Below are 26,822 nucleotides of genomic sequence, written 5' to 3'. Positions count from 1 at the left end.
ACTCAAAATCTGACGAAAATCTTTTAAACTGACCTTTGTCAATCTGAAATGAAGACAGATTCAGCAACTGCATGGTCTATTTCTCGCTTAAAATGTTTTCAGAAACACGTTTCGGTGAACTATCTTCGTAAAATATGAGATCGTATTCTGAACGAGCCGCCATTATGCTCGGGTGTAAAATCCGGGAGCAGCCAGACCCACGTGATGCGTTTGTCCAATCAGCTGCCGGTTTTCATTTTTTGGGCGACAATACAGATTAGCGCTGCCTGCTGTTATGGAGACGTATTACGTGTCGCGCACGTGCAGAACGTTTGCTCAAGTCGGCATCGCTTCGGTGTGTTCTGAGGCATTTTTTTTTACCAACTCTGGGAGGCAGTCAGTCAGTCTGCCTTTTCTGCCAAAGGTCGGCCGTCGGGTTAGTGTGTCAGATCCTTAACCCTAATCCTAACTTGTCATGACAAAAACCGAACGACACTTACTAAAAGAAGCGTTATGTCATAAACGTTTATGACTTGTTTATAATGTGTGTCATGTCACTCTCATGTAGCTACCTTCAAGTAAAGTGTAACCAACACTCCTTTGTTCAGGTAAATGAGCAACCAGACAGAGAACTGAGTTACAGAAAAGAGCAGTGACTCACAGTGGAGACAGAAATATGGTTTCCTCTGTGGAGGTGGTCGGAGCAAAGAGAGTGAGAGCCCACTCTCTCACCAGGGAATCCTGGGATGCATTAGTCCCTGGCACTGTAGAGCTCACTTCTATCTTGACATGTCCCAGACTCACTGGAGTAGCTCCTAGATATGCATAATGCAGTTTGAAAACAGCCTTTGTAATTTAAAATTCATGCTAAAACTCACAGATATACAGTAAGGATAATAAATTATTATGTAGGCGCTGCATGATCGACCAGTTCACTCTCGTTCAGATGACTTTAGACATCCTGAAATGGGCTGGATGCACCACACCTTCTCAAAACTGTCACAACCACAGTTGTTTATTCATGAAAATGTATTCATACTTTAATGTAAAGTCTGGCAGTCGTTACTTTAGTTCAAGACTGTATTAAAGTTTGGCAGCCAACTAATAATATTTAAACTGTATTCTTATTAGATGTATTAAAAACGAAGGAAGCTAGTCTGTTTTTATTCCTAATGAATAGACATTTACAGCCATGATGTGTCTGACGGTGTGTCTGAAATGTGAAAATGTCTGACTTTTGTTGCCCTCCAGATAGTAGGGTCTGCTGGGTGCAAATTTTCCACCAAAACAAGTTCCTGCGAATGTATGTGTGGTGTAGCCAGACCCATCTCCACAGCACTGTGGAAATAGGTCTGACAATGCAAGATTAAGCAGCTATGGAGCAATATATTTTTTCTCAGAAGCTGGTAGAGCACAAAAACAGAGCTAAAAGAAAATAGATCAGAGTTATTTGAAAGATAATAATATAATGACATAGACATTCTACACATAGAAAATAGATAAAATGTGGCTTTGTACGCATCAGAAGTAGGTCCTTAAGTTAATAGGCATTAAGGCCAATTGGTCATTAGCATTATCAAAGTGCAAAAGTTTAAAAATCAGGAATAAAACAGGCTAGGTCCTGAGGGAGAAAAAGAATCTACTGTACCTGGGTCCAGGCTGAAGTTGAAGGAGATAAATAAACCTGCGTTTTTATCCAGTCCATCCACGGCTTTGACTGTGAGGTTCAACCTTCCTTCAGTGGAGAGAGTCACAGTCAGACACGTCCCATTCCCAGCTTCACCTACCCTCACATCGTCCTGTCCCACAGGGAACTTGTTGGGCAGGGTGACCCGTATGGCCTGCTCCAGGTCCAGATCCTGGATGGGGATGGGTTGGCCCTGAGGTGTGCTGAGCTCCATGGCAACCAGAGCAGTGGAAATTGGAGGGTCGGCTCCAGTCAGCAATGGGTTGGATCCCAACTCTGCATCCATACCAAACAGTACCTGCACCACGTCAGACTTCTGACTCTTCAGGTGAGCGGTAAGGGAGCTGGGGATATGAAACGGACACGGGCGAGAACTCTTCGATCTGTCAGCTGATGATGACTCGGACGGGATGATCTGGTTTTGGTTGGACTGGAGACTGCAGAGGAGGTCAGTGGGGTTTCCGTGGAAACCCACTGTGTTGATATAATCAGTGGATAGTGAAAGGGGCGCCTCGCTGTGAACACGGGAACGCATCAGAGAGCGCATCAGGGCCCCGGCGTGACCCAGCGCTGACTGGGCGGTCGTGGAAGCTGAGTGCAGAGTGCGTGTGTGGGCTGGGTGAGATCTGAAAGCACTGACAGACTCAGAGGCAGCTGCCAGGATGCTACCTAGAAACAAAGAGAACACAGAATATTCACCCATTCGGTAAAGTTCACCATTAGCACATGACCGTTTGAATGCAGGAGATGGTGGTTGACCAGCACCTATGATGTTAAGGATGTTCTTCCCTGTTTCCACAGCTGACAAAACACCAAGACTCATCTGTTCCTCCATGACATGGATCATCTTGCCCACAGCCTCCAGAACCTTCTCCTGGCACTTTTCACATACCAATTCTCTAGGAACAGCCTTGGGAAAACAGAGATAATAATGAAATTTTTTACAGAATTAAAGGTGCAGTAGGTAAGCCTTATAAAACTAACTTTCTGTCATATTTGCTGAAACTGACCCTATGTTCCAGTAGAACTACAAGAAGCAGGTAATTAAAAAAAAAAAATCTGGCTCCTCTGGCACCACCTGGCTAAGTCCTGGATCTTCACAGTCCTACCTACGCCATCTTTAATGCTGAAAAAAAATGGCTTTCTTGCCTTTTTGTACTTTACTGAGTCTTTTTTATGCTACTTTCTACTTCTACTCCCACTACATTTCAGAAATGTTGTACTTTTTACTCCATTACATTCACCTGACAACTTTAGTTACTTTACAAATTGAGATTTTTGCACACATGAAGTTTATAAAAAATGTTTTATTATAACTTAAACTACCCCACAATATACAGGCCTACAAGTCCAGCTGAGATGATTAGCCATTCTCCAGATTCTAAAATGTAAGGATTTTTCTGCATTATGTACATTTTCCTGATGATACATTACATACTTTCACTTAAGTAACATTTTCAATGCAGGACTTCCACCACCTCCGATATGAGAATGTTCTCAATAGATTCAAAATCTTTGAGACGTTTGAGATTCTGCAGCTGTCTCATTATGAAGCATTTCCAAAATTAGTTATCACTTGATAAATGTTTTGGGCTGAGAATGATGAGGAAACAAACTAGGCGATTGCTTACAGTTGACAGTGACAACGCTGAGCTGATCTGATCAACATGCAGTAAGGAGGACACGGGGAGAGAGGCCAGGGCTTGGGTCACATTTTCACGGATCTCCCTTCTGTCCATGAGCTCCATGGCAGTCCGTACAGGCTCCATCTGTGGACCGGTGGGTGAAACTCATTAGTCCATATTCCGAGCAAATGCAAACCTGTCGAGATTCTCATTTACTCATTGGGTTATAGTTAATCAGAATCTGTATAAAGTGTCATTTCATGCACTGGCAGATGAGATATGATGTTGACACATTACCTGATTGAGCTGACTGGTGAGGGCAATGGAATAAGGGATGATCTCTTGAGGATTGCCATGTTGGACTAAAGCCCACAGCTCTGTCTGGCTCTTGATTCTGAGCCACTGACTGGCAACTCCGTGTCTTGCAGGATTTTCAACTGTCAACATTCTAGGGAAAGGAGCAATCAGAAAGAGTGAGAGTTCACGAAAAAATGACAAAGACAATTGGCATGACGTGGAATAGGGCTGGGTATCGGTACTGTAGCAACCCATAACCAAGCAGTAGTGAAACTTCTCCAGTCAAACAATATCTTAATTTGTTTGTTTTTGTACCCAGATCTACCAAGAAATTACTATTTACATGGTTCAGTTTGCAGCCAATCACTACAAGCGTTCTTTGATTTAATGCGAGATGTGATTGGCCAAATACTGCAGCAGCTACAACCCATACAATCTGTGGTGTGATAAACTTGAGCCCAAATAATAATACATTGTACAGTTTTGTTCAGTTATGTAATAAATACTTTATTTTTTGCCTTTATTTGACAGGATAGCTGAAGACAAGAAAGGGGAGAGAAGGGGAATAACATGCAGCAAAGAGCCACGGGTTGGACTCTAACCCGCGCCACTGCAGACTTAGTATATGGGGTGCACGCTCAACCAGGTGAGCTACCAGGGCCCCCCAATACTTTAATACTTTTATACTTGTAAAATTCCTTTGGACGGTAGGGAGTGGTGGTAGCATTTTACGTAACTGAAAGCTTCCATTCACATGGTGGGTATCAAATGAAGTATTAAAAAAGGTATCAAAGGAAGTACGTGATATCAGTATCGGTATCATCACTTTAAGGGTACTGGTATTGGTACTGAAAAAGGTATCGTACATTTTTAAACGCACTAACGTGGAATAACCTAAATGATTTGTCCAACATTTGACTGAAAAATAAAGTGCTTTGACAGTTGTTATGTTGCACATAACACCTAGAACAAGACTAACAAACATAATTCTGATGTTTATTTTGCTCCGGCTGCATCAAATCCTGGTAGCTTACCTGTTCAGAGCGATGGCCTTTGCCCCCAGATGGTCTTCTACCAGCAATGTGACTGTGATTACTGACATGTTTTTTTCTTGGCCAGGACTTCCTATTGGAACCAGGCTGCCAAATGTTGAACGGGTACCCCTAGGGAGAGAAATGAAGACAAAAGATAAACAGCTTAAGTTTGACAGTAAGTAAATCCAAATCTTACTTTTTAACGCAGTTTATAATATTCACCCTTCCTTGTCTACTAATTGCTATAGGTTGAGGCCTGTATCCACCTGTACAGAGTGAGCAGAGGGCACACTGTGCCAATGGGCTGGCATGGTGCTACCTGGAAAGTATAGATCAGCTGAGTGGTCCTGCTTTCATCATCTTGCCACCCTGCAAAAAGAGGACAGATGTTAACGGAACAGAATCAGATTGTTGAAGAAGCATTTACTCTTTTGACTTGTTAAAAAAAAAAAAACAAGCTTGCAGGATGACTGCTGCTTTTTCTCCATTGAAAGTGACAAAGATATTGGATTCAGTAACACGCCTACTAAGACCACAGTGTTACCTGAGCAGTTGTAGGTGACCACTGTCTCCAGCAGATGTATATCTGACTCCGGACTGAGATCACACAGGCCTCCGTGCGGCGGATTGTTAGGTAGTATCGTCAGGCTGGCGCTGCCCCACTGCCCTCTGCCAGGCTGGGATACATTGAGAGTGAAGGTATAACTCTGCCCTGGCTGCAAGACACCTGAACGCACCACCAAGTTAGAAGAATGTCTTCCTGTAGAGGTGGAGACCGCGTTAAGGCTCAGGGTAATGCCAGTCTGGTCCTCAGCGCTCCATTTGTACTGTGAGAAGACATGTACATGAATCATAATAATACTGCATCTGCGACTTATTGTCAGTGTTTCTTGGCTGCAAATTAAAAAAAACATTGTACTGTTCATTTATCTAACCAATTAAGCATTGCTAAGATTAAATATAGATAAAACTGTCCAATCACAAATTTATTCTCTAAGCAGATAAACACTAAAATTAAAAAGAGACTGTCCTCCCCAGGAAAAAGGCTTCCATAGGTAATTTGTTCGAGGGCACAATTACAACCTATATTTACGTTGATAGTGACAGCACCCACTAGTGGTCATAGTAATTATAACGGGAGCAAAGCAGGAAGCAAGGTGACAAAGTGAAGAGCGCCCACGGCAGGTTGGGGTGGTGGATGGGTCAAACAAACACAGGACTTTCAGCCAGGAGACCGGGGTTTTTCTTTTTTTAACTTTACAAACGTCACGTTCAGTGTCACATGCGTAACCGGAAGGGAAGTCTCAATGTCTGATTTTAACCCAAACCAAAATATTTTTCAAAACTTAACTAAGTAGTTTTTGTGCCTAAACATAACCAAACCTTGAATGCAACATTGACGTTCAAAACCACGACTGAGGTTCTCTGGCTTAGATATGAGGTTGGAAACACTCCTAGGGTAGGAACATACGACCCATATTGTCTTTTTGTTTGGACGCTTTGTTGAATTAAAAGGTAATGAACAGCCGAGACTGCAGCAGGGGGAGAACGGTGTGTTGTTCTTTTCTTTCCACCTGCACTACAATTGCATTGTAATGTGTCATGCTTTTAAAAAAAAGCTTTTGCCTTATGTTGACTACTATTGTACACAATATTTCACAAAATGTAATTTACTGAAAAAATTACTTTACATGTAAGCTTGATGTTAGTATTGGAATCATTACCTGAGCCTGGTCGTCACACTGTCCACATTGTCCTGAGAGGATGATGGGGGCGGTGTAACTAACATGGTGTGCGGAGGACAGCACAGAGCAGGACACACACTCCACAATCACAGGAAGCACAGGAGCTTCACACACAGTCACCTACAGATAAGAGACAGAGGTGTGTGTGATAAGTGTCTTATTTGAATAAATTAGTTGGTGTGCCTATGGTAAGTTCCGCCATGATTGCCCATGTCTCCAAAACTTTGCGAGATATATTCAACATAGCTTTTCTCAACTGCAGCAGATGCAAGAAAAAAAACAGTAAAATATATTTTAAAGTGATAAAGCATGCTTTTGTGTGAGAATGTAGGGTGATTTGGGTTATACTCACTGTCTGGTTGACAGAGGCAGGTCTCCTCCCTGCCTTGTGTACAGTGAGGGTGAAAACGTAGACTGTGTCTGGGTGCAGCTGGGTGCTCAGTACAGTCATTATACTGCTGTTACTCCCAATGGCCTGCTTTGCAAAATGAGATTCCGTTGAGTTCTGAAAATACAAACACCCAAGTGTTAGTATCAAATACATCTATCAATTTAACTTATCTTATACTTCTTTATCCAACTCATAATAATAGCAATTAATATAATTTCCATTACACTAAGGTTGCTTTAACATCAAGAGGCCTTTACCAATGTCATGAAGGTCCAATGGTACTGCAGTGTATCTTCCACTCCTGGATCTACATCAGGGTCTTCAGACTCAGATCCATCCAAGACGAGGTCACTGAGGCTGGGCCACAGTCTGTGGGATCCTCCTTTGATGACAGCTACCAGCATTGAGTGGACCACTGTAACGCTTGTTTTTTGTTGGGCAAGTAGAGGAGTTCCCTGGAGGGAAACACTGAATACCAGGCAATACTGTCCCAAATCGAGAGTGTGCTTCGGGAGTAAGAGAAAAGGCAAAGTTGCATCTACCTGACTTCTAAGAATTACTTTGTTACCAGAGAATTCTAAGTTGGTACAATCAGAGTCTTTGAGTATCTCCCATAGGTATGTGGCTTTGTAAGCAGAGCAGGTAATATCCGTGCTTGCTTCAAAGAAACTCGGTCTAGACCTGAAGATAGTAGACTGGCTCTGGACAAGAGAAGCTTGAGGGCTGGAACACTGAGGCTCCTCCACCTCCATGTCGAGCAGTGTGGACACATAGCTTACACTGTTGAGAACTTTGACCATAACACTGTATTTCCCAGGAATATAATAAGTATGATTGACTGTGCTTAATTCTGTCACCAATGCTTCAGTGGAGTCTCCAAAGTCCCAGAGGTATTTGGGATTGCTCCCTTCATTAACTTTTGCAGAAAGCCTGACAGCATGTCCAACAAATATTCTTTCTGAATGACAGACAAGCTTGACCTTTTTCACAGGCCATTGAACTGTGGCAGTATCATTTACCATCTTGGAGCAGATTCCATTGGTGGCGAGCACGCTAAACGTCAATAAACCATTTTCTGGTGGAGTAAAAATCACTTCTTGTCCTTTGAGCCAGGTGGGCTCAGACCCTACCAAGTGAAATATCCAGGTGTAGTTGACTGGAAGTCCACTTTTAACTTCTGCCTTGAACTGGATTCTTTTCTGAGCCTCTAGAGCATCAGAACAACAGTTCACAAGGCGCAAACCTTGAATATGCTCAGTAACCAGAATGCTGGAAGACACCTGAGCACTACTGACCAGGTTCCAACCTTTCACTGTAACTAGATGTGTCCCTGCTGGAAGGCTTGATGTGGTGAACCGTCCTTTAAGAATGCCCTGACTATGAATCCAGTCTTTGTTTCTAAATGTTATGGCAAAGCTTACATTGCTTCCTTGGGAAATTGTTGGAATAAATGTAACTGGTTCCTCGGTGCAAAAGGAAGACTTGCAAATGTTCAGCATTAGACCTTCGATTGCATCCTCAACAGTGACACTGTGTGAAACCATCTGCCAATTTATCCCATTGGAGACATTTAAAGACACCTGATAGATACCTGCCAATGGAAAAGTGTAGATAAAGGTCTGATTTGTAGAATTAAAAAGCATAGCACCTCTAACTTCCCAGTTCCAATGCAGATCACTTCCTTTCCGAATAAGCCCATGGAGTTGAACTGCCGCACGTGTGGTGATATAAAAGGGATGCGTCTTTCCTTCAATTTCAAAGTCCATCTCTTGGACCTCCTCCTGAACATTAAACTCTTTGGTGATATTGCTGTGGCTAAGGACATTCTGAGCTGAAACTCTAACAAGACAATGACCAACACTTGTAAAAGTGTGGAGAAGAAAGGGTGTGTGTGTCTGCAAGGGTGTAAGATCAGATTTCACGTACCACAGGTACTGTAGGTCTGACCCGGTAACCACAGATACAGAGATATTCACTAATTTCCCTAATGCCACAGTGTTTGATTGTGTTGTAATGTGTGCACCTGCTACACGCTGTACTGACACTAAAGAAACAATGCTGGTGGCTTCATCTAACTTGTTGGAAGCTCTTAGCTCAACTGAAACCCCACCAGGAGTTTCAACTAACATATGAAAAAGCTCTCCATCACCAGTAATTTGTCGGTTTATTCCATTATGTAAAGCAAGCCAGTGATAACTGACATTGGAGCCCTTGGTGATTGAAGCAATAAACAGCAGTTCCTCTTGGGTTGGTATGTATTTCATATTTGTCAGGCTCTGACATTCAATCTGAAGACCCTCTATACTTTCTAAGGCCTCAATCAAAATAGCTGCTTCCTTTCTACTTACCAAGTTCTGTGCAATAACCCTCACTTGATACACTCCTGGTTTCAGGAAAGCGAATCTAAACTGGTAAGTCCCCTGTTTGGTTGAGTTTAAACCATCTACAGTCCAGTAGTAGTTGGTGCTACCGATAGCACTGCTAATTGCTGAGATAAGAGTTTCTTCTCCTACTACAGCATAAGGCTGGTTGGTGTGAAGTGAAAGGTCTGAAATAGGAAGTAAAACATTGACTTTAAGGGACACAGAATCACGGCTAACAGCATTAAATGCTGTGGCGGTGACTGTGAACTGACCCGTCGAGGTAAAGACGTGTGACACATTTCGCTTCTGCTCCACTGGGGATCCATCTCCAAAGTCCCACAGCACTGACACATTGCTACCAGTGCAACTGGCAACCCAAAATGATGCTAATGTATTGACGGTCAGTGTGCCGCTTTGACTATCATGCTCCACAGACAGCTTACTCACAGGGTTTTGAATGGTGATACTAGCTCTCGCGGTTTTGTTGCTGACTTTGTTAAGTGCTGTAACTGATACCTCTTCGACACCTTCATCTTTAAAGACAAAACACTTTTGAGTGTTTTCTGTCACGGCAATGAGACTAGAGGGGCTGCTTAACCACTTCAATTGATAACCTCTGATTTGTCCGGGGGAAACTAACACCCTGACGCATACCTCTTCTCCTATTGCCACTACTTCTTTTGATAACTGCACTGTCATGTTGGTTATTGGCGCTTCGACACAGATACTCATATTAAATGATACAGATGTAACAGAACTAAACAGAGTCAGACTAATATGAAAGATCCCTTGACTTTGAAATGTGTGCATGGCTGTCGACTGTCCCCTCACTACAGCCAGAGGTGATCCATCTCCAAACAGCCAATGGAAAGTCAGAATCGATATGTTCCCTTTCACCAGAGCAGTAAACTGTATGTCTCTTCCACTCATGACGCATTCTGTAGGGAGAACTCCACTAACAGCCAACCTATAGACCTCTACAGAGAGAGACTGATGAGCTTGGCTGACAGAATTCAAGACAGTTACATCTACTGTATAGTGCCCTGGCGACTTATAAATGTGGGAGATGGAACCATCTGTAACGTTTCCCTGCAGGGATCCATCACCAAAGTCAAAATTCCACAGCAGATTTGTACCAGTGGCCACTGTAGCTCTGAAATATGTAGCTGAGCTTAGTTCAATGGGTCCATTGTAACTAACTGTCAATCCAGAGATTTTCTCCAAAACTTCCATCATGAGCCAAGTGGTCAGGACTGTAAGAGTGTTGTTGGCACACACTGTGAGGTTATACACTCTTGCAGATGCAAACGTATGGTTGACTTTACAGTCGATGCCTTGGATAACTTCAGAGCCATCGCCAAAGTCCCATGTGTAGACAACAGCATGGGTGGAGGGCTTTGCCGAAGCTTCCAGAACGAGAGTCTGTTTGATGAGTGGCACAGGAGGGGTAGAGGAAATGAGGAGGTGTTTTAATCGAGGGCGAACGCTAATCTTCATTGACGCATCAGTTTTGTCATATTGGTTGGAGACTTGGGCATGAAGTTTGTAGTCAGCTGTAAAAACAAACATGCAGGAAAGAAGATTTTACATTGATAGACTAAAAAGAAAGTACCAAGCACAGTTTCTACCAGTTTTATTCTTGTCACCAAATGTCACCGAAATCAGCAATTTTCAAATTCTACATAAAATGGGGTTTTAAAAAGTCTAAAATCAATTTTAGGGACTTAACAAATGTCACATGTTGCATGGGATTTAGTCAAAATACCAGCAAAAAGACAGTTTTATCAACCAACCTAAAATACTTGCTAAAGGTTCAATGACGCCTGTGTACTTGGCTGTATCGTTAAAGGGCTTGTACTCAAAATGCTGGGAAAAAAACAGTGTGCTGGGTTTGCTTCCAATCAAACTGCATCCAATCCAATGGACTTCAATGACTCCATTCATTGTGCTCTCACAGACCGTTCCCCAATACGCGAGATAGCTTTTTTAGCTTCTTTTTACGGCCACATGAACTAACATGCATGCGTGGCCGGACCGGCTTTCAAAACAAAGAACAGAGAAGCTTGAATTACAGCACACACAGAGAGAGTGTGACTTCATTCTCTGCTCAGGACGCCATTACTCCACTACACTTTTACATCACAATTGGGTTTGCTTCTATATTAATGTTCTGAATGTCTAGTACACCCGCTTTAATTTGATGCCTGCGCAATTGTAGGTATCTTTAAAGCAGTAATGAACCTGCATTGATTGAACTTTTGGCCCCTTGGGGGCAAGATATCTTAGCTGTAAACACAACACTGGCATATAATCACCTTATAAACCTGATATGGTACACTAGTTAACACATTGCACATCCAGCAGACACGGAGCAACATTAGCATCACTTTGTTTCTGGCCACCCAAGGATGTCATATATTCACTCTCCTTTTAGCTCTGGTTTGGTCTGCACCAACTCCTTAGGGGAAATATCTGGTTGCTAAATGCTCCACTATGTTCACTAGTTAGATGCTAAGTTATTGTGTCTGTGGTTGTTAGTGCTGGGCAGGTGGCATACTATGGGGGTTTCCATCTGAAATTACACTCATTTCATCCAAAATAATGATAAGTGCAGCTTTAATTGTTTTTGTGAGTGTGTTTACCTGGAATAGAAAAGGTATAGTTCACTGAGTCCTGGACATACACTTGCTTCCCTCCTCTCTCCATAAGCCCTTCTATGTTCTGACAAGGAGCAGACTGGGTGTGGATCACCTTGCTACTGCCATCCCCAAAATCCCATCTATATGAAATATAGCACATGGACATTTAGAATAACCAGACAAAACATGACTTTACAAGTACATTTCAAGGGGTAGTATAGTGGTCTATATTTTAAATGCAAGGGTATACAATATGCCATATCTGAAATGTTTTTCTCTGATGACTTCTGGAGGTTATTTATGAAAAATGCAATGCCTTACCTGAATGTGACTGGCAGGGAGATGTCCACTTTGACTCTGAGGGTGTAGAGGTGTGTAGCATCCACAGCTACGACCTCCCTGACTAACAGGAATTCTGGCTCACCCAGTGGCGTCATTTCATCAGCAGTCAGGAGGATTTGTTGGCTCTGGGAGCTCACATGATTGGAAGCTGTCAACTAGCAGAAAGATAACAGGTTACTTTCCTTAAATAAAAGAGGCTCAGAATGTAATTAAGTGTAATTTATTGATTTATTGTGAAATTTAATTTTATATTTTTTAAAGAAACATTATTAAAAATAAGTAACTGAACAAATTTAACATCAGAGAGATGACTAAATTATCTTACCATGAGCTTATACTCTGCAGGTTTCTTGAACACTACACTGTATGATTCTCCTTCATAGGCAAACTTCTCCAGGTCGTCAATCACCCATGTGAATTTTACTGCGGAACCACTCTCCATTTTAGCTTGAAATGACTACAACGTAAAAAAAAAAAATGTATCAAAAAGAAACAAATGTCAGAGAATATGTTATCAAACTAAGTTGCCTTTGTGCAAACTTTGTGTCTTACATGTCCACATTCGTCTGAAAGAATGTGAAAGAGTCTACAGCCACGGTAGCAGCTCTGAGGCTTTAAGCACTATCACTAACGTTTAAATGCTAAAACGCTCACAATGGCAATGTGAAATTAAAAAAGTAAGAGGATCCCTAAAGTTATTACAAATTATCCTGTGAGAGACATGAATGTCTGTACTAAATTTCACAAAAATCCATCTAATAGTTATCAAGGCATTTCACTGAAAACCACAGATTTCAACCTCTTGGTGCTACTCGAGAAAAAGTCAGAAAAACACCGAAATCATCAGCCCGTCCTCACAATGCAAGCAGCTCATAAGTGTGTGGTTTGTGTGTGTGTATGACGGCGACTGTTGGTAAAAAAAACAAAAAAACAATAGTAGACGTGATAGACAGATGGTTCATCCAATCGCCTGCCAGGTATTTTTTGAAAGTGCCTACACTTCAAAATATTTCCAATGACGGCTTCTCAGATGGTTCTGTGTAACAAACCATCGTCAGGTTAGTCAATAGGTGAAATGTCTGATGATTTCCAAAATCATTAGGATTCATCCTCTGTGGACCATGAATGTCTGTACAAAATCCGAATGGCAATTGAGATATTTCAGTCGGGACCAAAGTGGTGGACCGACCAGCTGGCTTTGCCGCGTTGCCAACATGGTTACTAAAAATATTGCTCAAATAAGCAGAATGTTTAAATTCATTTTTGCATTCTCACCTGTGGAGTGTCTACTAGCATCCTCTGGCATCCAAGTGGCTGTACAGTAAGCCCTGTCACTGCCTCATAGCCACAAACCCTCACACTCACACTCTGAGAGCTAACTGCATCCATCACACTGATGTTCAGCGTTTGAACCCCTGCTGAGGGCAACACCAGGGTCACAGAAGAGAACCAGGCATCAGAGGACTGTCTCCTACAGTCAGGCCAAGACAGAGCCACCTCTTTAGGGCAAGATGGAAGGAAGGGGACCCCGGTCTGCAGAACTGGGGCTGACCATGAGCTCCTGGCTTTCTCTCCAGACAGGACCTTGACAACGATAAGTGTTGGGACGTTGATTTGGACGTGAATCTGGTTCTCTTCATCTGGCACAGGGTGGACGACATTAAGCCCAAATTTAAATCGCAGACTCGGAGTAGGACCAGCTGTCAGGACCCAAATATCTGGAGCTGCGGTTGTCTCTCTGTGGGTGAAGCCAAAGTTATCATCGTGCTCGGTACCTCTGTGTAGACTCTTGTCCACATACAGCATCCTCAGATCACACACCACCCCGTCCACCCATTGGCCTCTGTGTGGCAGGGAAGTGAGACCTCCCTCCCACCAGCCTCCCCACTCCGTCCTCCTAAGGGACATGTAACTCTGTCGCCAGGGGGAGTTTAGAGATGCTTCACTGCTCAGGCAATGTAGGAATGTACCAGAGTCACGAGTGTGCTGTATAGCCACAATATCATCAGGGTAGACAATGATCGCTCGATCTGGAAGAAGCAGCTGTTAAAAAAAACAAAAAAAACAGGAAAATATGAAAGGACTCTATGAAAACAGTCGTATCTCCAAATTTCGTCATTTTAATTTTGTTTCTTTCTTTTCCTCTATTTATACTCAAGAGATCATTGAGGGGCGGCCTCTTATCTACAATGACATTGAGTCAATTACAAAGACAAAAAAACAAGACCACACAGAAAAGAAGCGACACCATTATAGGAACAATAGAAAGCTACTAAAACTTTATGGTTTGGAAACATTATTTGATAAATACATTAGGATAATTAGGATCTAAAAGAGAGTACAATTATTTATATATATATACTGTATATATGTATATATACACTACCGGTCAAAAGTTTGGGGTCACTTAGAAATTTCCATTCCACTCCATTACAGACAGAATACCAGCTGAGATCAGTTGCATTGCTTTTTTTTAACCAGGGCAGCAGTTTTCAGATTACATTATGTGCTTACATAATTGCACAAGGGTTCTCCAATGTTTTCTCAGTTAGCCTTTAAAAATGATATCAGATTAGTAAACAGAATGTGCCTTTGGAACATTGGATGAATGGTTGCTGATAATGGGCAATGTAGATATTGCATTAAAGATCAGCCACTTCTTTCTACAACAATTGCAATTATGTAAGCACATAATGTAATCTGAAAACTGCTGCCCTTATTAAAAAAACAATGCAACTGATCTCAGCTGGTATTCTGTCTGTAATGGAGTGGAATGGAAATGTCTAAGTGACCCCAAACTTTTGACCGGTAGTATATATATATATATATTACAATTATGTAAAGCAATTACAAGTTTGGAGGTTTAAAACCAGATTTCTAAAATGTCCAAAAGGCACATGTGAGTTGATTTTAAGGAAGTGCTGTAATTTGTTCCAGGAGTCAGGTGCACTAAAGTTAATCACCAATCAATGCTATTTGTCACCCTTTACATCTGTCTGTGGCTTTTAAATACTGTATATTTAAACAGTCACAAAGCCATTTCATCTGACTTTGTTGAAGCCTCAATTAAATGTTTTCAAATTAGCCTTTTTTTTCCATTTCCTGAAGAGCAACAGTGTTGGACATACAAGGTTTTGGTCTGACAGTGACGAAGTATACTTTGTATTCAAACATCGTAAGGCAATAACGTGCAACAAAATGTCAACTCACGCTTATAGTTTTTAGTTCAGAGCTGGGGTTTATTCTCAGAGGCAGGTCTGCCACCATGTGGTAGAAGGGGGGTATCGCAGAGTATCTGGGCGGTAATGCAAAGCCACGGGCCCCTGCTGCAGAATAGGGGCTGCAGGGACTGGCGGTGGGCACACAGGCCTCCAACAGGTGGCACCAGTGCTGGCCCAAGCTGCAGCCCCCTGTGGTGTTACACAGCGGCACTGCTGAGCAGCAGCTGAACGGATTAAGGAGAGAGCTGCAGCCTGAGGGGCAAAGAGGAGATTATCAACGTCCAGTATCGAGAAAACAGGAGCTCTCAGAAAAGCTCCATACTACTGTAGTACTGTACCTGGTGGTACCAGGTGGTGGTTGGGATTGCAGTAGGGTCGGAGGATCTGTACCCGGGCCAGAGAGGACGTTGGGCTGGGCTGGACCACCAGCTCCACTGATGCCAACTGACCTGCATGACTGAACCACATCCCTGGGAACAGCTGCATCTGTGGGTGTCAAAGGAGTTTATTTAAGAAGGGGACAGTGCAAATTAATAAAATGCATGAAGACATGAAAGGGGGAGAGAGAGGGGGGGGGGGAGGGGGGATGACATGCAGCAAAGGGCCGTGGATCGGAATCAAACCTGCGGTCGCTGCTGCAAGGACTGGGCCCCTGCACATGGGGCACACGCTCAACCAGGTTATCCATCCAGGCACCCCGATTCCCAATCTTTTTATTTTTTATCTTGTGACCCCTTTAGGTTTGCTAACCAGTGTTTTTTTCTTCTTCTATTGACACTATACTGACCTCCACCGTGAGTGCTCCGATGTCTGGGACATTTGGAAACGGGTGTATCTGGGTCTGAGCATAGATTCCGGTCATGAGAACCAATCCAGTCAGGTAACTGTCCACAGACGGTAAAGACTCTGCATGAAGAGGGAACAACCAAAATTTCTAATAATAGCCATACACGAGGATAAAACCAAACTTCGGTGAAATAAAAGTCTTACCAGTTACATCTGTTTCACAGAGGAAGAGGTATCGTCCAGCACATTGTGCCTTCCTCCACTGTCCCTCTGTCCCCAAGGCCATCTGAGAACACCCCCTCTGGCTCTCACTGGCTCCAGTCCACCATGCAGGACTTACTGGCTCCGCAACCCCAACCTGGACAGACCCCTCTCCTGCTGATCCCTTCAGCCATACCCACACAGTGCTTTTCCTAAACAAACACGAAAACAACAGGGAAAAGCTATATTAAAGAGCCCCTATTACGCTCCTTTTGAGAGTCATATTTGTATTTTTGGGGTCTACTACAATAGGTTCACATGCTTTGATATTCAAAAAACATATTATGTTTCTCCTACTGCCCATTGCTGCAGTGCCTGGTCAACCAATCAATTTCAAACAAGCCACTGGGCGGGCTGTGCTTCCTTAGCCAGCACCCTTGGGGTAGCCTGACAAGTTTTGCTAAGCCTTCAAGTAGTAAGTTTTCAAGTAGCAGGGAATTTACGCTGAACCGTTGCAACTCTGCCGTCCTTATGTTAAGCCCGCCCACCAACTGTATACACGATGTGATAGGCCTGACTAGAGTTTGTTTTTTCCAGCTCGCAAGCCAACGGAGAGTTGCTAGACTGACCCTGGCTGCAAATTACATTTGCTGCCGCTAGGGTGGTCTAGATTTCTAGGCTACCCATGGGGAGCACATATCGTCACCTTCCTAAAATAATGACCTAAGTCATTGTTTCAGGTTTTTCTGAAAACACAAAAAACTAAATGGCCTAAGTCACACGCTTGACTTAGGCCATTATACTAAAGGTGTGGAATCACAAGACCTGTTCAACTGAGGATGTAGGCAATTTTACCAGAGGTGGCCAGCACCATGAGTAGATGATTTAGGAAAAAAATATTTTTTGTCAAAAGTAATTTTTTCAGTTTTTTCAGAAAACACAAAAAACTAAACAGCCTAAGTCACACGCTTGACATAGGCAATTATACTAAAGCTGTATCACAAGACCTGTTCAACTGAGGATGTAGGGAATTTTACCAGAGGTGGCCAGCACCATGAGGAGATTATTTAGGCAAAAAAATACTTTTTGTCAAAAAATGATTTAGGCAATTATTTTAGGAAGGTGACGATATGAAAAACTGGGCTGGCTTTCTCAATTAATGACATCATGAATCGAGGAATTTCGAACAGCAATGTTCAACAACAAGATGGCTCCCCCATACCAACAATCCCATTCTGATGTGTAGTGACAAAGCTGTCAACAATACTGTATTACAGCTAAACAACAAAAGCATCGGTATTGGATGTTTATTGGTCAACGTTGTACTTACTCTATTCATCTCCATGAAATGAAGATGAAATTAGTTTGTGGCGCAAAGTTTTAAAACCTGCAGATTTGTTGAGCGGTTTTCTCTTAAAGATACAAATTTCATGTCTAAGTGTTGACTTATTTGTTTATGCAGCTTTAGCACTGGTGTCACCACTTCGGCTGACGGCATCCGTCATGACCCAGACCACCTCCAGCTGGCTGGCCGATAAATCCTCTGCAAAGGTAACGCCACATTAAAATATTAAAGGATATCAGCAGATACAGCAGTCTATCTCTGATCTCAAACGGTGTTAATGATGCAGTAAAATGTTGACATTACAAATATTATTTGCTCGTTTAGAGGAATTTGTGACTCCCAACAGCACTATCCATGGATTGATACCACTTTATCTGAGCTGATCCTGGGTCAGACCCAGACAGGCTCCACAGCTGGAGCTGCGAACAGTTTGGGCTGTAAATGTTTGAATTTTCTATTTCAGGAAGAAGGAGATGCTAGAGGACAACTCAAAATTGAGTTTCAGGATGGAGATGCTGGAGGACAACTCAGCTGGTCAGTGATCATGTTCACACGTTCATACCGCAACTGTAGCTCTATCAAAGATTTTCGGTGAACTAGAGTTGGCACATCACATGCTGCACCGACAGTATGAACGTTAGCTTCTCTGTGTTGCCAGATCTGGAGAGGGTTTGTTCCTGAGACAAACGGGTCTGGAAAAAAGTAAAATTTCCATGTGTCCGTCTGAAAAATGCTATTTTAGTGTCAGAATGTTCTGGAGATATGTGGCTTGTAAAGAATTGCTCCAATATTTATTTTGGTGACCTATGGGGTGAAATAATCTCTCATAATCTGTGTTCTCATTCACTTTTGTTGGCAAGTTTATTTATAGAGCACCTTCGTATACACAGGGGTTATTCAAAGTGCTTTACAGGCAAAAGATACAATGCAAGGACAGACATTTCATAAAGTTACTTATAACAAAGTGTAAAACCTAAAATAATTAAAATGACCATAAAAACACTAAAAGCTCTGGAAAAGAGAACAGCCTAATGTTAGTTTTAAAATGGTTACAGTTGGCCGATTCCAGCAGTGGGCAACATAATGGCTACGAGCTGTTTGACCATTGGAATAAATACACTCAGGACCTGCAGCTAGTTAGGGTTAAACCCACAGGACCCACTTCTAAACTGTCTGTGATTGTATTTATATGAACCACACATGTTTAACCCTTTTCTCTGAATATCAGAATATTGAGGTGCTGCGCGCAGCGGAGGAGTGTTTTTATTTTTTTATTTTTATTAAATATGTAAATACATTTTCGTTTAGCTTAAATCTTGAGCTGTGTCTTCCTCTTCCTCCTAAACATACAGATCAAATGTATATACTGCATATTTTCCAGCCGTTTGTCTGTGCCAAACGGTATCGGAGGTTGAAACTGTGATATGAATCAACACCTAAAGTAAATATGTAATTACTATATGCCAACGTGTTTCTGGACTTGTGTTGTTTGTAGTTAACTGAAGGGGAGTGAAAAGAGCTGAGAGGTGGGAGGAAACCCTGCACGGTTACGTTTTCATTGGTCATGGTTTGGCCTGCCCCCTGTTTTAGCCACGCCCCCTTTCACAGCTAATGCACTGTATGACAGAATCTTGTGTGAGGTATCATTGAACTCAGCAGAGAGTTCCCTTTTCATTGGTGACGATTTGCAGTGTCTGAGGGCCGCGCAAATGCACTGTTGCAAGGAGCAGTGTCCGCCAGTAAACTCAACGTGGAAGGAGGTGCAAGAGCCGGTCCAACACTGCTTGCAGCTTTATTTGTTTTAATACATAAAATGAAGACACCAGATTTACATTTCACTGAAATTGTATTTCTATATGATTTTGCATGACAAATAATAAATTGATTGATAAGCATTTATAAACACATGAAGAAAGGAGACATTTGTCTGTAGCACTCACACTGGAAAGGAGTGGTGGATGAAGTGTTGCAGCTCCAGGCTGTCAGCAGATGCCAGATCTCCTCCCCAAGTCTCTCTGCAGGAATCCTGCGCTTCAGGCGGCGAAGATGTCGTTTCAGAGAGCCAATAGCATCGCCGGCTGGTCAAGTGGATCCGGCCACCTTTTGGACAAGGAATGTCCTCTGAAAGGCAAGCCATGAAATATGGATAGTTAAAATGTCTCCACTTGTTGTTTTTTTTTGTTCATGGTGTCAATTTGTATTATTAATTAACTTGGGATGATTGAGCTCATAAGTCCCATGATGAGAAGAGCAAGTTTAGCTCATTGTGAAGAGTCACAATGAGTTTAACAAGCAGTCACAACAGATGTTACAGGGCAGATGTTTCCCATTTTGCATATTTTCTTTGATTACACACACTAACATTTCTCCACTAATGTTTAATTTTTAGATTATGTGATTATTACCTACTCCTGTTGCTCTAATCAGGAAATTTGAGCTGAACATATTGGGGAAAAACCTATTACTACTATACTATACAATACTATAATATACCATAGCTGGAGAACTACAACCCTGCATGTTTTAAGTGAGTAGTTTTACTTTCCATGTAAAATGTCCTATGTAGCACAATATTTTAGAGGTAATTCAAGTTTTAGATTTAAAGCACAGTGGAAGAAGGCTGCAGTACAGAGGTACAGAGGAATTATCGGCAAAATTGACTTAATCATCTTCGGATCATTGGGGGGGTTCCAACTCTCAGATTGGCAATCACAACAACGTGCTGTACATTCTTTCAGACTTTTAGAAGCACCAAATTCAGCATTTTAGTGAAATTCTGCTTACACATTTATGCATCCAATATGAAAATCCAATGAAATATTTTTGTTTAAATGCTGACTATTCTTACCCCTTCAGGCTTTATAAATCCTTTAAATCAAACTATCTGAGATGGAGAAATGATTATTGTGCTGTCCTGTGAGGGGTCACAAGTATATCCCTGCATTTTAAGGGGTTAAAAGCCAAAAAGGTTGTATGAAAAGTTGAGTTATTGTATGTACAACACAATACCTGGATAAGCACAACCAACTCCTTTCTTAACTGCTACCATCATTTATATTTGCCACCTCTATGCTAAAATATTAAAGCTTTAGTGCGTAACTTTTTGGTATTAATGAACGTCCGTTACATTCAAGCCATTGCCAAATGTGTTGCTTTAAAGCTAATTAAGACTATCAGCTCCACACAACACTCTCTGTATTTCTCAGTATGGCTATGTTCAGATTTTGGCGTCCGGCAACTTTCCCGTGCAGAAGCTCGAGTGAAGGTAATGACCTCTTCTGAAGAGTCCATCATGTGGACGCGCTGACAGTTTTGTTGTCATTACTTAGAATTCCTCATGGGGGCGACAGAAACTATGCACTACAGCTTTAAAGGAAGAGAAAATCACGACTGACTTCACATCCCAGTAAGAGGGTGAAGCCGTAGTAAAAAAAACAAAAAAAACAATTCAAGATAAAATGTTCACGTCTGACTTAAAGTGCCCATATTATGAAAAAATCACTTTTTCTGGGATTTGGGGTGTTATTTTGTGTCTCTGGTGCTTCCACCCGCATACAAACTTGGAAAAAAAAAACATCCATGCTGTTTTGAGTGAGATACGGGTTTCTGAATGTGTCCTCCCTTCAGTCTCCGGGTGAGCTGGTCAAACTAGCAGGGCCGTCTACGTCATCGGCTGAAACATTTGGTGTGCGCTAACCACTTAGGTAATACCACATCAGCTAGCTGTTTCTCCAACTTTGGTCAGTACAAGGCAGGATTAGCCAAGAGATTCTTCTAAACAAGGGCGCACTTCCAACTTTGCGTGGAATACTTGCAGACGAGGGACATGTAAGTAATTCTATACAATTTCTTTTGTAGATTAGGATGAACTCGTGTGTGTGTGTGTGTGTGTGTGTGTGTGTGTGTGTGTGTGTTGTAGGGCTGTTGGAACGAATGCCGAAATTCGAATATAATACAAATAGCAAAAAAATCAATACTATTTGAATGCTGAAATTACTATTCGAATGTGACTTTTATAAATATGTTAGCTAATCTCCCTCTTCTCGCCTTGGCCTACCCGCATGTGTCACTCATGTCACGTCTTATGAACAATAATTTAGCGGGAGTGAGAAACACAAGGCATTGTGAGGTCTAAGATAACGTTAGTACAACATTACGGAGCTAACGTTACGTACCGAGTAACGTTAGTACATGGGGGAGTGACAGGCTGCGGCTGGAAATCGTAAGGACGGGAAATAGTTTTAACGTGACTTTAAAATCAACTTCCACCGAGCCAAAGTGCTTATGTTAACATTAGTTAGCTCGTTCTTGTTTTCTAACTGCGTCGTGAGGTATAGTAACGTTAGCGTAGCTGGGAGCATGAAGACAGCTAAAGGCAATGTTAGCTGCCCTACAGCTGTCAGAGTTAGCTTCTACATATATTACCTTCTGTATATTCCTGCTGTATTCTCAGTAACGTGACAATCTGCAAGAAACAGGTTGCTTATAAAATCACTAAAATAGTAGTGACAGCCTCGTTTGGCTTAGTTATTAATGTCATTAGCATCATTTGTTACTTACCTAGCTAGTTTTCGTTTCGGCTGTGATGTCATTGTGCTAACCGAGCACTGTTAGCCTTTACAACAGAGCCGCTTCACTACACTTGTTGATAATGTTTCATTACAGAGTTCTTTGTTGATTTGTGTTTGTCGCTGTGTGCTCGTGGTGGAAAATGAATGTAAACAAAGTTGCGTGCAGGTCGCCTCAAGGCCAGGCTAATGTTGGAAGCCCCTCTAGTGGACGGAACGTGCAACAACAACCACATGCTTGTAATGCCATCGACAATGCGTAAGCCTGAGTAGTGTAGTACATATTATTTTACAGGCTGCAATTGAGCATTAAATATTCAAATATTATTTGAATATTAAAAAAAATATCAAATGGAATTTGAATGGTATTATAGAGGAAGCTTGACAGCTCTAGTGTTGTAGCAGTGTTTTGCCATTGAGAATGAGGTGGCTAACTGCTAGCAACGCTAGCTTCTAGCTAGTAGCTACTGCGCACAACCTAGCTACTGTGCATGTGTGACTCCCAACAAAATTGGAAGAGAAGTGAGATGCCTAGCTAAATAAACAGACAGCTCAACACAGAGTGAAAAGAGGAGCTGCAGCAATGTGCAGTACAACAAAAAGATGGTGTTTTTTGAAAATTAAACCAGTATCCAGCTCCAGGGGTGCTGCGGTTAACTGTGAACCCTCACCTCTCTGAAGGAGCAGTGGTGGAATGTAACTAAGTACATTTACTCAAGTACACATTTGAGGTACTTGTACTTTACTTGAGTCTTTTCTTTTCATGTCACTTTCTACTTCTACTCCGCTACATTTCAGAGAGAAATATTGTACTTTTTCCTCCACTACATTCATCTGACAGCTTTAGTTACTCGTTACTTTACAAGTTAAGATGTTTGCACACAAACACACATGTAGTTTATAAAATAGGCATGGTTTTATTTCAGTTAGCCTAATAGCTGGTTTGATTTGCATTGAAAGATGATTTTATAGAAAGTACCCCATGCCAATCTCTAGGTATGGTGAAGGGTATGTGATGATGTGGGGCTATTTTAAATCCAAAGGCCAAGGGAACTTTATCAGGATGCATAGTATCCTGGATCCATGAAATAACTGGCCTTTAAAAATAAAAATCTGCCTGCCTCTATAGGAATTTAACATAGGAGTGTACTTACTTATGCCCCCTGTATTTTAAGGAAGAACATTTATTTATTTACGATACATTATTCATTCACAAAGAAAATTGGTGTCCTTAAAGGTTGGATTTTTCCTATTTTTTTTTTTAATTAAGGCATTAAGATCAATTTCCAAAAGATTTTTTTTATTCCTCTTTTTAGTCAACTTTAGCATGGGTTCATAAACTTATGAGTGCCACTGTACAGGCCTACAAGTACAGCTGAAACGATTAGCCGATTAAACACTTAGTTGTTTGACAGAACAGTTTGGATCGTTTCCAGTGTCTAAAATGTGAGGATTTTTATAGTACTTTTGCTTTTAATACTTTAAGTACATTTTCCTGATGATACTTTTTTTTTACAGTGTGGTATTAGTACTTTTACTTAAGTAAAGATATCTAAATACTTTTTCCACCACTGTGAAGGAGGCAAGTAAGACATAACACTCCCAAAACAAAAACTTAATACAATACAAAACGAAACTTCTCACCTCCAGCTGCAGTGATCAAAACCACACACAGAATCCACAGCCGCTGCTTTTTTTGCATCCCGGGTGTACCTGTCATCTTGTGGAGCACATCACGTCCTCCCGTAAGAAAAAGAAAACAAGCACCATAGGAGAATCGTAGAAAAAGTGTGCAGATTGTTATGTGTTTTTTCCCCTGTCAATGCCACAAGACTCTCCCCTCATCCTCAGTGCTCTTGTACAAGTTGGAAATGCTGTCTTCCTTTCAATCCCTCTACCATGCTCTCACCCCCCCCCCACACACACACACACTTGTCCCGCAAACACACCATGAGTTACGGTGGTGTCTTTTAAAGGCCTCTTCTCCACTCTCTCTGAGCGCCTGGGTGACTTCTACTCTGTAACTCGGCAACAGCCATATAGAAGCAGAGTGGACAGAGGAGGCCAGCGCGGCTCATTACCATGTTGTAAAACCCTTGGCGTTCAATAGAAACAGGCCGACTCACTGAGGCGGGATGCAGCTAAAAGGGTCTTGACAGAAACTCGCCTCAGAGGCCAAAGACAAATTGTAGTTTCTCTGTTACATGTTTTACATGTTTTAGACAGTGTTGTAATGTAACAAAGTACAAATACTTTGTTACTGTACATAAGTAGAATTTTCGGTAACACTTTACTCGAAGGTATCTACATACATGTTGTTACATAAGTGACATGACACTGTCATGAACACATGACACAGTCATGACACATGAACCCTAACCCTAACCATAACTTGTCATGACAAAAACCGAATGACACTTAATAACAGAAGCGTTATGTCATAAACGTTTATGACTTGTTTATAATGTTTATGACATGTTCATGACAGTGTCATGTCACTCTTATGTAGATACCTTCAAGTAAAGTGTAACCGAATTTTCACTTATCTGTACTCTACTTTTTTAATCTATATTTCTGGAAACTTTTACTTTCACTCCACTACATTTCCTAAATAAAATGCATGCTTTTACTCCGAAGCATCTTGGATACTCATTACTACAAAATGATATCAGAAGAAACTTGTTGATGTCAGCTCTCTCACAATATGCAGTGTTGGTCCTTTAATTTGAGGGAATTGGGGCCTGGAAAGTCCTGGAGCAGACTTTGAATTTGATGTTTAAGAAGGTATGGTAATCCTGAATATTATGCTTTACTATAAGGAAGCAACAATAAAGTTCATAATCAAAGTTTTTTTTTTTTTTTTTTTTTTACTTGTTTTAGTACATTTAATATCACATAATTACTTTTGATACTTAAGTACAGTCAATATCAGATACTTTAAGACTTTAACATTTTCTGTACTTTTACTCAAGTATTGCTTTCAAGTACTTCATACAAGACCGGTTTTAGGAATATAGAGGGATCCGTTTTTTTCTTGGGTTGGGTTGCCAAAGGAAGTTGTTCCTCCTGCATTGTGTCCATGGCCTATTGTCCGAGCACTAACTCCAAGACCTCATCACTAACCAAACAAAGGCTCTGTGACGCACATGCACAACAAATAGACCCAGTTTTAAAAGAAAGGATGCCATCCGGGTTGCCTGGAGAGGGAACAGATAAAGTTGAAGGCAGTGATAAGGCAGCCATAGCTGAGAATTGTCAGTCCATTGCCATGGATACGATTATATTTCTCTTTGTGAGACAGAACTTTTTCCTCCTCACAGGAGCAGCAGAATCAGCACGATGGAGTTGTATTGGTTACATCAGATAGATTACTTATTAGTAAATCAGTATTTTAAACATTTACTCCACTGCACTCAAGTACACTTTTGACAACTTAAAAAAAAGTCCTGCGTTTGTTTAAATGTTCAGACTAGGGCTGGGTTAAAGTACATGATTCTCCAATTAAAATCAATCTTAGTTTGAGTGATCCCCAGTGTATCGCAAGCCTGGTGGCACAATGGTTCTAAGTTGCCCCCCCACCAGGACTAAGCCACTGGGAATTATTTTGTAATGTATTTAAAAAAAAAAAAATACAGTTACAGTAGGGCGGCTTGGTTGGAAACGTAGACAGTCATATTTTCAAATCTCCAGTTAGCTTTCAGTTTTCTGACTTAATTTTGGGCCCTATAGAATCGGTCTTTTAGCTTTTTGACATTCTCAATTTGACGAGTCCATCCATGAGTCTGTTATAACAGAAACTATTGGGCTCTACATGAATGTTGCCATCAGTGTGTGACTGGCCCCAGCTGAGCCTTCGTTGATTTATTTCGCTTTTATTTCAGCCACAACTGATCCTCTACAAGTCTGCATCTCTACATGATGGTTTCACTTTGTGTAGCTGAGACTTTTATGGAGCCCGGAGTGTGCCTTTACAGAATGCATTCAAATGATTTTCAAATGTGTCAATTAGTCATTTTATTTCCTTACGCTCTTGTTAAATGATGAATTAATAATTGAAATATCTCCTTGTTACTCTGTTCACTAATGTGTCTGCCTATTATAACCCATCACACAAATCATTCCTGCTTTAACATTTACCATTTCTATTTTGAAATCACTTAGATTGAACATAGCTCTCTTTAATTTAAAGCCATACAAGCAGTGGGAGTGACACATAAAACGTAATGCAATCCAACCCATACGTGTTCAATGATGAATAGATATTAAAAGTAAACTAACTCTGAAAAACAAAATCATACGAATAAATTGCGTAAAATATCTAAAACAAAATTGTGAATAATAATAATAATAATAATAATGAAATATTAAAAACTCAACAGCATGATTTGTTGCTTCATCATTCTCATCCTCAGGTCTGAAGGTTTGATTTATTTAATTATATAAAGGTTGGTTTCAATCACACCTTTTAAAATAGTATTTTTCCATTTCACGTATTCATAACTGACCATTTAAGTGACTACAATCTGACATGAAGTAATAATGTTATAGTAATTCTAATTACAAATGCCAAAATAGACTTTTGAAGAGAGCATTCAAAAT

General features: G+C 41.3%; 1 protein-coding gene across 1 annotated transcript in view; it reads right to left on the bottom strand.

Annotated features, from left to right (window-relative positions):
- The window catches only part of pkd1b (polycystic kidney disease 1b), a 47,895-nt gene extending 23,935 nt beyond the window's left edge, over positions 1 to 23,960 (bottom strand). Inside the window, exons 1-21 of the mRNA XM_031295378.1 lie at positions 23,868 to 23,960; positions 19,596 to 19,776; positions 16,314 to 16,522; positions 16,111 to 16,229; positions 15,662 to 15,809; positions 15,313 to 15,575; positions 13,378 to 14,145; positions 12,428 to 12,559; positions 12,082 to 12,257; positions 11,764 to 11,900; positions 7,016 to 10,674; positions 6,720 to 6,872; positions 6,347 to 6,487; positions 5,167 to 5,449; positions 4,889 to 4,991; positions 4,623 to 4,751; positions 3,589 to 3,739; positions 3,298 to 3,435; positions 2,432 to 2,576; positions 1,628 to 2,335; positions 641 to 794 (exon numbers count right to left, since the gene is read on the bottom strand). Coding sequence (XP_031151238.1) covers positions 641 to 794; positions 1,628 to 2,335; positions 2,432 to 2,576; positions 3,298 to 3,435; positions 3,589 to 3,739; positions 4,623 to 4,751; positions 4,889 to 4,991; positions 5,167 to 5,449; positions 6,347 to 6,487; positions 6,720 to 6,872; positions 7,016 to 10,674; positions 11,764 to 11,900; positions 12,082 to 12,257; positions 12,428 to 12,559; positions 13,378 to 14,145; positions 15,313 to 15,575; positions 15,662 to 15,809; positions 16,111 to 16,229; positions 16,314 to 16,522; positions 19,596 to 19,776; positions 23,868 to 23,943 — 7,973 coding nt within the window. The 5' untranslated portion in view covers positions 23,944 to 23,960. The remainder of the gene's footprint in view (positions 1 to 640; positions 795 to 1,627; positions 2,336 to 2,431; positions 2,577 to 3,297; positions 3,436 to 3,588; positions 3,740 to 4,622; positions 4,752 to 4,888; positions 4,992 to 5,166; positions 5,450 to 6,346; positions 6,488 to 6,719; positions 6,873 to 7,015; positions 10,675 to 11,763; positions 11,901 to 12,081; positions 12,258 to 12,427; positions 12,560 to 13,377; positions 14,146 to 15,312; positions 15,576 to 15,661; positions 15,810 to 16,110; positions 16,230 to 16,313; positions 16,523 to 19,595; positions 19,777 to 23,867) is intronic.
- Between the last annotated feature and the right edge of the window lie 2,862 nt (positions 23,961 to 26,822).

This window comes from Sander lucioperca, chromosome 22 (assembly GCF_008315115.2).
Source record: "Sander lucioperca isolate FBNREF2018 chromosome 22, SLUC_FBN_1.2, whole genome shotgun sequence".
NCBI lineage: Eukaryota > Metazoa > Chordata > Actinopteri > Perciformes > Percidae > Sander > Sander lucioperca.
This window is presented reverse-complemented; position numbering and strand designations above follow the sequence as displayed.